The sequence below is a fragment of the Oncorhynchus mykiss genome, chromosome 15, assembly GCF_013265735.2.
Source record: "Oncorhynchus mykiss isolate Arlee chromosome 15, USDA_OmykA_1.1, whole genome shotgun sequence".
In the NCBI taxonomy this organism is placed as follows: domain Eukaryota; kingdom Metazoa; phylum Chordata; class Actinopteri; order Salmoniformes; family Salmonidae; genus Oncorhynchus; species Oncorhynchus mykiss.
In genome coordinates, this window is record NC_048579.1 from 66,213,846 (window position 1) to 66,226,391 (window position 12,546).

The following is a 12,546-nucleotide window of genomic DNA, read 5'->3' on the forward strand; positions in this document are numbered from 1 at the left end:
TGGGTTCCGTGCTGGCTGAAATTATGGGCTCCGTGCTGGCTGAAATGATGGGCTCCGTGCTGGCTGAAATGATGGGCTTCGTGCTGGCTGAAATGATGGGCTTCGTGCTGGCTGAAATGATGGGCTCCGTGCTGGCTGAAATGACCACGATGTTGTTGCCCAGTTGGAGGGTTGTTAGGTGAGAATGAAGCAGATTGGAAACTCAAGGCCCGAGCCAGAATCCCATTAAGATGTTCTGTCTGAAATGGTGTCTGGACCGCAGCCCACCGGAGATGGAGAAGGAGTTCCTTTACGGTGTCGATAAGTCGTCCTCAAGCTGGAACAGATGGCTTTTTGTGTGAGTGAGCAGCGAGGGTTGTCACCTGTGTGTTTGGGTGGGATACATGAGGATAGTGTTTCTGTGTGTTTGGGTGGGATACATGAGGATAGTGTTTCTGTGTGCTTGGGTGGGATACATGAGGATAGTGCTTCTTGTGTGTTTGGGTGGGATACGTGAGGATAGTGCTTCTTGTGCGTTTGGGTGGGATACATGAGGATAGTGCTTCTTGTGTGTTTGGGTGGGATACATGAGGATAGTGCTTCTGTGTGTTGACCTTGCAGTCAACACACAGAAGAGCCACAGCTATAACTCCCTGTGGTTAACTAAAGCAGTGATGTGGATACTAAAAGGAGTCTCCCTGGGTTCTCTGCTGTGCAGCTGGCGCGTATGGAGGAGGAGCTGATAGACCGTCTTCGCAGGGAGGTGGCGAGACAGAGAGAGCTGAACGTTCTGCGACAGGAGGACAACAGGCTACGCTGGAGGACACTGTGCTTCCTCCAGCTCAACCAGCGCCTCAAAAAGTACGTACCACAGACTTTACAATATAAAAATGTTTCTCTCCAGATATGATACTGTAGTATGAATTTATGAGATAGTGAAAGGCTATCAAGGACATATACTACATTAATCCTCCCAAAGGAGATAACCTACTGGTAACCTGTTGATGCCTGGTAGTACACTCTCCTCCCACAGAAGATAACCTACTGGTAACCTGTTGATGCCTGGTAGTACAGTCTCCTCCCACAGAAGATAACCTACTGGTAACCTGTTGATGCCTGGTAGTACAGTCTCCTCCCAAAGGAGATAACCTACTGGTAACCTGTTGATACCTGGTAGTACAGTCTCCTCCCATAGGAGATAACCTACTGGTAACCTGTTGATACCTGGTAGTACAGTCTCCTCCCAAAGGAGATAACCTACTGGTAACCTGTTGATACCTGGTAGTACAGTCTCCTCCCAAAGGAGATAACCTACTGGTAACCTGTTGATGCCTGGTAGTACAGTCTCCTCCCAAAGGAGATAACCTACTGGTAACCTGTTGATGCCTGGTAGTACAGTCTCCTCCCAAAGGAGATAACCTACTGGTAACCTGTTGATACCTGGTAGTACAGTCTCCTCCCAAAGGAGATAACCTACTGGTAACCTGTTGATGCCTGGTAGTACAGTCTCCTCCCAAAGGAGATAACCTACTGGTAACCTGTTGATACCTGGTAGTACAGTCTCCTCCCAAAGGAGATAACCTACTGGTAACCTGTTGATACCTGGTAGTACAGTCTCCTCCCAAAGGAGATAACCTACTGGTAACCTGTTGATGCCTGGTAGTACAGTCTCCTCCCAAAGGAGATAACCTACTGGTAACCTGTTGATACCTGGTAGTACAGTCTCCTCCCAAAGGAGATAACCTACTGGTAACCTGTTGATGCCTGGTAGTACAGTCTCCTCCCAAAGGAGATAACCTACTGGTAACCTGTTGATGCCTGGTAGTACAGTCTCCTCCCAAAGGAGATAACCTACTGGTAACCTGTTGATACCTGGTAGTACAGTCTCCTCCCAAAGGAGATAACCTACTGGTAACCTGTTGATGCCTGGTAGTACAGTCTCCTCCCAAAGGAGATAACCTACTGGTAACCTGTTGATACCTGGTAGTACAGTCTCCTCCCAAAGGAGATAACCTACTGGTAACCTGTTGATGCCTGGTAGTACAGTCTCCTCCCAAAGGAGATAACCTACTGGTAACCTGTTGATACCTGGTAGTACAGTCTCCTCCCAAAGGAGATAACCTACTGCTAACCTGTTGATACCTGGTAGTACAGTCTCCTCCCAAAGGAGATAACCTACTGGTAACCTGTTGATACCTGGTAGTACAGTCTCCTCCCAAAGGAGATAACCTACTGCTAACCTGTTGATACCTGGTAGTACAGTTTATTCTACAGATGCTGTTTTACTGTATTTACACCATGCTGACTCTCTATGTTTTGCCAGGCCTGTTGTAACCAGCTATTACAAGAACATCCCGATGCACATCTACTGTCTCCCTATTCAGACTGTTGGAAAAGGCAACAGTAACAAGACGAAGAAGAAGAATAAGAAGTGGCAGAGATGAGAAGAAGAGGAAGTAGAATAGGAGTGCAGTCTGGGAGGATGCGTGTGACAGTTCATCGGAGGAAGAGGAAGTAGAATAGGAGTGCAGTCTGGGAGGATGCGTGTGACAGTTCATCGGTTCCACTTCCATGTACCACTGTGGGACACAGGACTATGGAATTCACAAGTCCTGCTGAACACTGCTTCTTTAACATTCTGTACTGCATTGGGGAAAAAAAGAAAGTCACAAAGAATATTTTGGATATCTATATGCTCTCTCTCCGGTATTTCTTACTTTGCCACTATACTGATATACACTGCCTTCGGAAAGCATTCAGACCCCTTCCCCCTTTTCCACATTTTGTTACGTTACATCCTTATTCTAATATGGATTAAATAAAATAAAAAAATCCTCAGTAATGTACACACAATACACCACGATGACATCACAATACACCACGATGACATCACAATACACCACAATGACATCACAATACACCACGATGACATCACAATACACCACAATGACATCACAATACACCACAATGACATCACAATACACCATAATGACATAGAGAAAACAGGTTGTTCATTATTGTGTGTGCAAATGTATAAAAATAAATAAAAAAACACCTTGTTTACATATGTATTCTGACTCTTTGCTTTGAGACTGGAAATTGAGCTCAGGTGCATCCTGTTTCCATTTATCATCCTTGAGATGTTTCCACAACTCGATTGGCGTCCACCACATTTCTGCAGCATTGAAGTTCACCGAGAACACAGTGGCCTCCATCATTCTTAAATGGAGGACGTTTGGAACCACCTAGACTCTTCCTAAAGCTGGCCGCAAATGGGGGAGAAGGGCCTTGGTCAAGGAGGTGACCAAGGACCCGATGGTCACTCTGACAGAGATCTAGAGTTCCTCTGTGGAGATGGGAGAACCTTCCAGAAGGACAACCATCTCTGCAGCACTACACCAATCAGGCCTTTATGGTAGAGAGGCCAGACTGAAGCCACTCCTCTGTAAAATACACATGACCTCTTGCTTGGAGTTTTCCAAAAGGCACCTAAGGACTCACCGACCATGAGAAACAAGATTCTCTGGTCTGATGAAACCAAGATTGAACTCTTTGGCCTGAATGCCAAGCGTCACGTCTGGAGGAAACCTGGCACCATCCCTACGGTGAAGCATAGTGGTGGCAGCAACATGCTGTGGGGATGTTTTTCAGCGTCAGGGACTGGGAGACTAGTCAGGATCGAGGTAAAGATTAATGGAGCACAGTACAGTGAGATCCTTGATGAAAACCTGCTCCAAAGCGCTCAGGACCTCAGACTGGGGCGAAGGTTCACCTTCCAACAGGACAACGACCCTAAGCCCACAGCCAAGACAGTGCAGGAGTGGCTTCGGGACAAGTCTCTGAATGCCCTTGGGTGGCCCAGCCAGAGCCCGGACTTGAACCCGATTGAACATCTTTGGAGAGACCTGAAAATAGCTGTGCAGCGAAGCTCCCCATCCAACCTGACAGAGCTTGAGAGGATCTGCAGAGAAGAATGGGAAGAACTCCCCAAATACAGGTGTACCAAGCTTGTAGCTTCATACCCAAGAAGACTCGAGTCTGTAATCGCTGCCAAAGGTTTTTCAACAAAGTTCTGAATAAAATGGAATGTTTCCATTTATTTTCTTTCTTTAAAAAAAAAAAATGTGCAAACATTTTCGCAAAAACATTTTTGCTTTGTAATTATGGGGTAATGTGTGTAGATTGATGAGGGGGGATAAACTATTTAATACATTTTAAAATAAGGCTGTAACCTAACAAAATGTGGAAGAAGTCAAAGGGGTCTGATACAGTTTTATCTTTTCGCAAAGTTTTTGTTTGTTGTGACAAATGTCCTCTGTTTGGAACCCATTACCTTATAAACTGGCTCTTATACAGAACCAAAGAAAAGTCGATTTTTTTTTAGAAAACCCCAAGCCCGTAGTCGTGTGTCAACTTCATTTCCTCCATTATGGATGAATTTGCTGCACCTCATCTTAACTTCAAGACAATTAGCGTGGGTTTATTTTCTCACAGTGGTTGCTGTCTCTCTCTAAGCTGCGTTCAATGTGATAGGTTTGGAAACATGGCACAGGGCAAGCTTGTGACTGACAGTTCGCTAATCAGACGGATAGCTCGGCTGCTCTACCTTCCACCCAACACCCATTCCTCCCTCCCTCCCTCCCTCCATCTCTCTCTCTCTCTCCCTCCTCACAGTGGAAGCCACCACTTCAAGAGTTCAAGCCAACACAGCCATGTTTAAAAAATAATAATACATGAATTAATAACTGTGTTCATTCAGCCTTGTAGAATGGAATCATTAGTCATATTTAGTTAATTACCCTGCTCCACTGTCTGCTCTGAGTGGCCATATTTGTTTTTTAAGACAATGTTCACGTACCCATACTCAGATGTTGCTGAATCCAGATCTTACACACCGCCTGGATAGATATTTTACCTATCACCTAACCACATATGTTATTGCCATCTGGTGCCCGACAGCGCAGTCGATGACGTGGCACGCAACCATTGGTTGATGCATGCAACGTCTGAGCAAGGGAACGCGACCAGTGACAGTTCCTTCTAGGTGACCGTTGGAACCAGGTGGCAGATTCTGGCAGGTTCTCATCATGCTCACGTTTCCTTCATGCTGAATGGGTTGGCTCTGGCAGAATGCATTATACACACCTGGACGAGCGTCAGTCAGTCCCTTACCGCTCCTGTCACTGGCCCATTGAGACCTGTCTTGGTCTGGAGGAGAACAGAGGATATCTAGCTATTGTAGAGCTGCCCAAACAGAAAGGTATAGGTCAACCGAAGCATAGTCTGGGTAACATCAACAGACGACCTGACCATTGACAAACAACAACAACACAAAGGACAGATTAATTAAATGAGATGAAGACTCTAGTTCCACCCGGGGAACAAAGATGTTGGCCTAAACATGCAAGAGGTGTGAATGAATGATGCAAAGTGAATTGAAAGTGGGTAACTGTCTGATATTCATTGCCCAGGGTATGCTGATGCTACAGTAACTGTACGCTCAGTACGCTGAAAGAACAGATCTGTAGTAGTTCACTTCCTTACCAACAGGGGGAAGTCAACAGAAGCACGAGCAGCAACCACCAGGTATCTCCCTCCATCTTTTGTGTATAAAAAATTAATTGAGCCATAAATCAATGAATGACACTGCACATGTAGAAACGCAACTGATCTCCATATGACATTGAAACATATGTGAGATTCATCGTGCAATATTTACCGTGACCTTGTATTTCCCATAAACGCAGACAAGATTGAATGAAATAATTGTGTTGCGGTATATGTAATGTTCTGTGCAGAAGAGGTTGAGCTATGAGTGAGTGAGCCGGAGCGGTAATAACACTGGCTCGTCTATTAACATCTCTTGTTGCCTCAAAAGAGCATTGTCTTTTATTTATAACCTGAAAACGGTCAGATTAAAAGGAGGATAAACACTGAATGGTGAGGAAAATGGTGGCTGTCTGTCAAAGCAAACAGACAATACATACAACATGGTTGGGCATCTTGCACATTAAAGTTAGTCATATCACTTCAATATAATATTAAACTATATTCCAAAATGTGATTGATTGGGGCAGTGTCTCCATATCATCATCACAATCATCATCACTTTTTATCCCATGACCCCTGCAACTGAGCATGAATTCCAATGAGCAAACTATCAAATTGTTCACTTACATGTGTATAATTTTGTCTGCAACAAATTACAAAACAGTGAGGTTCTGTGATGAAAGGGAGATGGGGGGGGGGTGAAAACAATTATTTACATTTAATGTGTCATATTTCTAATGTCATTTCATAGGCCACGTCACAATTCACGTCTTCAATGTCTATATAGATCATGCTCGGTCACGGAAGATGTTTCACGGTCTGTTTAGAGAGAAACATGAAGCGAGGGAGACGATTCTTCGGTGGCAACAGTCGCAGAAAGAGCACCCGCCCAACACGGCAACAGCTACAGGAGATGCCTTTGGAGGTTGAGGCAGGGTCAGAGGGTAAAGGCTGTATACCCAGCATCCTCGATTTTAGAGTACACAGCCATCTTGGATCTGCGAGGAGAAGAGAAATTAATGCGGTGAGTTTTTTTTCCCTCTGTTTTTTCCTTTAAAAATATCCACGATGATCCACCAGGGAAGCGTTGCATGTCAAACCGGTATTATTTTGGCACCCAGCGACCCCGGTTTGGGGGAAATTGGGCCAGTGGTCGAGGTGTAATCCGACCTTTGGCGTTATCGTTTTTGTCTGTACAAATTGAGAGCGGCAGAGAACCAAGACATTGCAGGCCCAGTCCGCACAGCAGCCCTCCCCCTCTGCTGTAGTCAAATAGTTATCCCAAGGTTTGAACATTGAGTCCTACTGATGTCTTACAAGCCAGCTGATTTCTCCTGTTTTTATGGAGGGCATTTTCATTACAGGTATAGATGGCTAAGTAACAGTTTTCAATGAGCTATTCAAGTCAAACCAACTAGCGCGTATTTTGGTTAGCTTGTTAGCCTGCTATGTTATCTCTGCTTAGCGAGCAGCTAACCTTTACAATGTTCACTGTTCAAACATCCACACATATCTAGCCTATACATGTAGTTATTGTCGCTTATCATGATGTTTTGGTTGTGTTCAGCTAACGGTACCTCGTATGATTTTTATGTCTAATTTAGTTCCAGTGTTTCTAGTTAGCCGACTTTTGCTAATCCATATAACTTAACAACCGAAGTGTTTATTCATCCAACTTTATCTAACCAGTGAATTAACTACTTCTTCCTAGTTGTCCAGTTCGAGGGGAATGTAAATCAAACGTCAGCCTAAACTCATCGTGGTCCATTGAATGTTTGCCAGTTACACCTGACTAGTTGCATGAGTTGATAGCCATAGTAGCCTGCTGGTACTTTGACACAGTAGCTATTTAAGGCAACTTCCAAGCCACGTCGTTAGCTACTCAACACACACAATACCTACACGATAATATCATGATTTCCCCCATCCCGTCAGTTCACCCAGTAGTCTCTACAATCTGAGAACAAAACATTAGCCTATGCTGTTCTTGGTCTGGAGAGAGATGACTTTTCAGGAGTAGCTACATCCTGTGGTATTACATGACCGTGTAGCTAAAGGACAAAGACTCATGACTCTCTGTTACAAGATCTACCAGCTATTTATCTGCATTGACACTCAGGGAAAGGTTTTGGTTGCAGGTGGTGATTTGGAGGTCTTGACTGAAATGAAATAGCTATTGGGAAGAATATACCTACTCTAAATGAGCAAACTTTTCTTCAGCCCAACTCTGTGTTTTTGTCCAGGATGTCCAGCTGTGGATTTAATGCATTTAGGCCCCATTCTGTTTTCATATTCCAATGAACACTCTGTTTGTTATGAATTTGGGTTGTTTGAGTCGGTCTCTATCTGTAATTTAGAAAACTGAAGACTGACAGCAATCAGAATGGTGATTGATGTGAAGTTGACACGGCCCCTGACCTCCGGTGACGCTCTCTGATTTCCTCAGTGTTAATCGGTAATGACAAAATAATAAATGTTTTTAGATCAGGGTCGAATTAAATGATTCATGCCTAAAAGGATTCAACAATATTTTTTGGGGTCTTTGTTTCTCTGATGAACTACTGCTTCCATCATTGCCCCTTTGGAAGATCGTATTTTATGACAGGAATGCGTTTTGTAAAAATAAATTGAGTCTTTTTTTTCTTCCCTCGTTAATCAATTCAACCTTCTCTAAAGGAGGCTGTTTGTTTGTTGTTCTGCTTGGCCTGTCCGCTTACTGTTTATTTTTGATTTGGCGTGAGGAGAGTGGCTTAATCTCTTTTAATCCAGAACATTTGTTGTGACCCACTGCTGGGAATAGCCTACATTTTTAACAGTGCACTAACAGTCCCCAACATTTCTCATTAGTGTAGTCCCAGATTGGCTGCTGTTGAGTGCACACAGCACAGAGAGAGGCTCAAGCATATCTGATTGTGGGTGGGGTGAGATGCAAGCAAAGAAGGCAAGAAAAGCTTCTTGTCTGCAAGCTGCTGCCCTGTGTCTGTGTGTGCGTGCCCTGGCTTCCCTGGCTGTGCAGTGGCACAACGGCTGTTGGAGCAGAGGGATCAGCAGCCACATACTGTTGTGTTCTGTCTTCAGCGACTCTAGTTCAGATGGAGTTGGATCACACATGTGTTTCTATTAAAACTCAAGCTAGTCCACAGCCCTTGTCGTCATTTCTACTGCCAAAGAACATGCAGTACCGAGGAGAGATCCAATGGGTCTTCAGGTGTCCACATTCAAGACAAATGTAAGGATACTGTAAACAGACAAAGCTGCATATCTGATGTGGAAGCCCGACAGATGTTACGTCACATATTCTGTAAGTATAAAAAGCCCCTAAACTGGTAGCCAAGGTCTATGGGTTTGTGATGGAGCCTCAGCCTCACATCATACCTGGCTCAGTAGTTAAAAACAGTTGCTGAACCACATCAATGGGAACTGCTTCTGAGGAGTTAAACCAAAGAGCTGTGCAGGCAGGCAGCAACCACAGAGAAAGGTGTGCCAGGCCGTTTGATCTGCCCTAACAGACAGACGGTGGGATTGGGATCTCTTTAGTGAATCAGTGATGTGTTTTAAGAAACATATTGGCCAAAATCCCCTCTGGAAACGCTGGAAGTAGGATAACTTGTGTTTGACGGCGGGGCTGCTGTGGGGGGGGGGGGGGGGGGGGTGCTGCTGTGGGGGCGTGAAGGTGCTGCTGTGGGGGCGTGGAGGTGCTGCTGTGGGGGGGGGGGGGGTGGAGGTGCTGCTGTGGGGGGGGTGGAGGTGCTGCTGTGGGGGGGGGGGGGTGGAGGTGCTGCTGTGGGGGGGGTGGAGGTGCTGCTGTGGGGTGGGTGGAGGTGCTGCTGTGGGGGGGGGGGTGGAGGTGCTGCTGTGGGGTGGGTGGAGGTGCTGCTTTGGGGTGGGTGGAGGTGCTGCTGTGGGGGGGTGGAGGTGCTGCTGTGGGGGGGTGGAGGTGCTGCTGCTGTGGGGGGGGGGGGGTGGAGGTGCTGCTGTGGGGTGGGTGGAGGTGCTGCTGTGGGGGGGGGTGGAGGTGCTGCTGTGGGGGGGGGTGGAGGTGCTGCTGTGGGGGGGGGGGGTGGAGGTGCTGCTGTGGGGGGGGGGGTGGAGGTGCTGCTGTGGGGGGGGGGTGGAGGTGCTGCTGTGGGGGGGGGGGTGGAGGTGCTGCTGTGGGGGGGGGGGTGGAGGTGCTGCTGTGGGGGGGGGGGGGGTGGAGGTGCTGCTGTGGGGGGGGGGGGGTGGAGGTGCTGCTGTGGGGGGGGGGGGGTGGAGGTGCTGCTGTGGGGGGGGGTGGAGGTGCTGCTGTGGGGGGGGGTGGAGGTGCTGCTGTGGGGGGGGGTGGAGGTGCTGCTGTGGGGGGGGGGGTGGGGGGGTGGAGGTGCTGCTGTGGGGGGGGGGTGGGGGGGTGGAGGTGCTGTGGGGTGGGTGGGGGCTGCTGTTGGGGCTGCTGTGGGGTGGAGGTGCTGCTGTGGCGGGGGTGGAGGTGCTGCTGTGGGGGGGTGGAGGTGCTGCTGTGGGGTGGGTGGGGGAGGATTAAGCATATTTGTTTAGAAATACGGTGCATTCAAAGTATTCAGACCCCTGGACTTTTTCCACATTTTGTTACGTTACAGCCGTATTCAAAAATGTATACAGAACCAGTCAAACGTTTGGACACCTATTTATTCAAGGGTTTTTCTTTATGTTTACTATTTTCTACATTGTAGAATAATAGCGAAGACATCAAAACTATGAAATAACACATGGAATCATGTAGTAACCAAAAAAGTGTTAAACAAATCAAAATATATTTTAGTTTCTTCAAAGTAGCCACCCTTTGCCTTGATGACAGCTTTGCGCACACTTGGCATTCTCTTAACCAGCTTCATGAGGTAGTCACCTGGAATACATTTAAATTAACAGGTGTACCTTGCTAAAAGTTAATTTGTGGAATTTCTTTCCTTAATGCGTTTGAGCCAATCAGTTGTGTTGTGACAAGGTTGGGGGGTACACAGAAGATGGCCCTATTTGGTAAAATAACAAATAAGCGAAGAGAACACATCTCAACATCAACTGTTCAGAGGCGACAGTGTGAATCAGGCCTTCATGGTTGAATTGCTGCAAAGAAAACACTACTAAAGGACACCAATAAGAAGAAGAGACTTGCTTTGGCCAAGAAACATGAGTAATGGACATTAGACCGGTGGAAATCTGTCCTTTGGGCTGATGAATCCAAATTTTGAGATTTAAACAGGACAATTACCCAAGACATCGCCAGGCAGTCTAAGGGCTATTTGACCAAGAAGGAGAGTGATGGAGTGCTGCATCAGATGACCTGGCCTCCACAATTTTCCAACCTCAACCCAATTGAGATGGTTTGGGATGAGTTGGACCGCAGAGGGAAGGAAAAGCAGCCAACAAGTGCTCGGAATATGTGGGAACTCCTTCAACACTGTTGGAAAATCATTCCAGGTTAAGCTGGTTGAGAGAATGCCAAGAGTTTCCAAAGCTGTCAATGCAAAGGTTGGCTTCTTTGAAGAATCTCAAACAGATATATTTTGTTTTGTTTAACACTGATGCCAGCGGAGCGCTACCTTGCCGACTGCATTGTGCCCGCTGTAAAGTTTGGTGGAGGAATAATGATTTGGGGCTGTTCATGGTTCGGGCTTGACCCATTAGTTCCAGTGAAAGGAAATCTTAACACTACAGCATGCAATGACATTCTAGACGATTCTGTGCTTCCAACTTTGTGGCAACAATTTGGGGAAGGCCCAAAGAAATGCTTTGTCGAGATTGATGTGGAAGAACTTGACTGTCCTGCACAGAGCCCTGACCTCACAACCCCACTGAACACCTTTGGGATGAATTGGACCGTCGACTGGAGGCTAGGCCTAATCACCCAACATCAGTGCCTGACCTCTAGTGGAAAGCCTTCCCAGAAGAGTGGAGGCTGTTATAGCAGCGATGGGAATGAGATGTTCGACCTGCAGGTGTCCACACACTCTTGTTCATGTGTACCTTCATGCACCACTTGGGGCTGGATGTTAAACCAAATATATATTACCAGAAAATATTAAGTCACAGGACTCCTAATCAACACCAACCAGGAAAGAGCACTACAACTGAATACTGAAGAATAGTGTAGCTTGTTGTAGCAGCATCCCCATTACCTCTGTGCAGAGCCATAAACAAGGGGTGTACAGTGCACTACCATTGTTAGTGTGTCAATCAACCGGCGGCGCGTGTCTTGAGCTGCCTCCCTGGCAGGAGCTGTGCTTCAGTGAACCCTGACCGAAGGAACGGGCCTCCTGTCACACAGCCAAATGGGGCAATTTAACCAGACCCTGTATATAGGTGTCATAGTCATCAGTGTCAATGAGATACAGAGCAGGGCAGAGCAGGGCACGTCAGGGCAGAGCAGGGCACGTCAGGGCAGAGCAGGGCACGTCAGGGCAGAGCAGGGCACGACAGGACAGGACAGAGCAGGGCACGTCAGGACAGGACAGAGCAGGGCACGTCAGGACAGGACAGAGCAGGGCACGTCAGGACAGGGCAGAGCAGGGCACGTCAGGGCAGAGCAGGGCACGTCAGGGCAGAGCAGGGCACGACAGGACAGGACAGAGCAGGGCACGACAGGACAGAGCAGGGCACGTCAGGACAGGACAGAGCAGGGCACGTCAGGACAGGACAGAGCAGGGCACGACAGGGCAGGGCACGTCAGGACAGAGCAGGGCAGGACAGAGCAGGGCACGACAGAGCAGAGCAGGACAGAGCAGGGTACGACAGCCTCAGGACTACCTGACATGATGACACCATTTCATACTGCTCTCGCACCGGATTCACAACACCATTTCATACTGCTCTCGCACCGGATTCACAACACCATTTCATACTGCTCTCGCACCAGATTCACCACTCCTGTGTGTTGCCCACATAACTAGAATGTAGGGTTGTCAGGATACCACTATTGCCATCCTCAGAGGAAACAAAACATGAAGCAGACTCTGTTTACTGAGGAAAGCAGTCCTGATGTTGAAAGGGGAGACCTAGTCAGTT

The 12,546-nt window shown here is 47.2% G+C and overlaps 1 protein-coding gene across 3 annotated transcripts in view; it reads left to right on the forward strand.

The window, feature by feature from the left end:
* The first annotated feature begins 6,273 nt into the window (after window positions 1–6,273).
* The window catches only part of LOC110490589 (CCR4-NOT transcription complex subunit 2), an 84,323-nt gene continuing 78,050 nt past the window's right edge, over window positions 6,274–12,546 (forward strand). The window contains exon 1 of one of the 3 annotated variants that reach the window (XM_036945004.1): window positions 6,274–6,553. In XM_036945004.1, coding sequence (XP_036800899.1) covers window positions 6,320–6,553 — 234 coding nt within the window. In that variant the 5' untranslated portion in view covers window positions 6,274–6,319. Of the gene's footprint in view, window positions 6,554–6,765; window positions 6,894–12,546 lie in introns of those variants that run through there. The other 2 variants (XM_036945003.1, XM_036945005.1) reach the window with 2 other exon arrangements.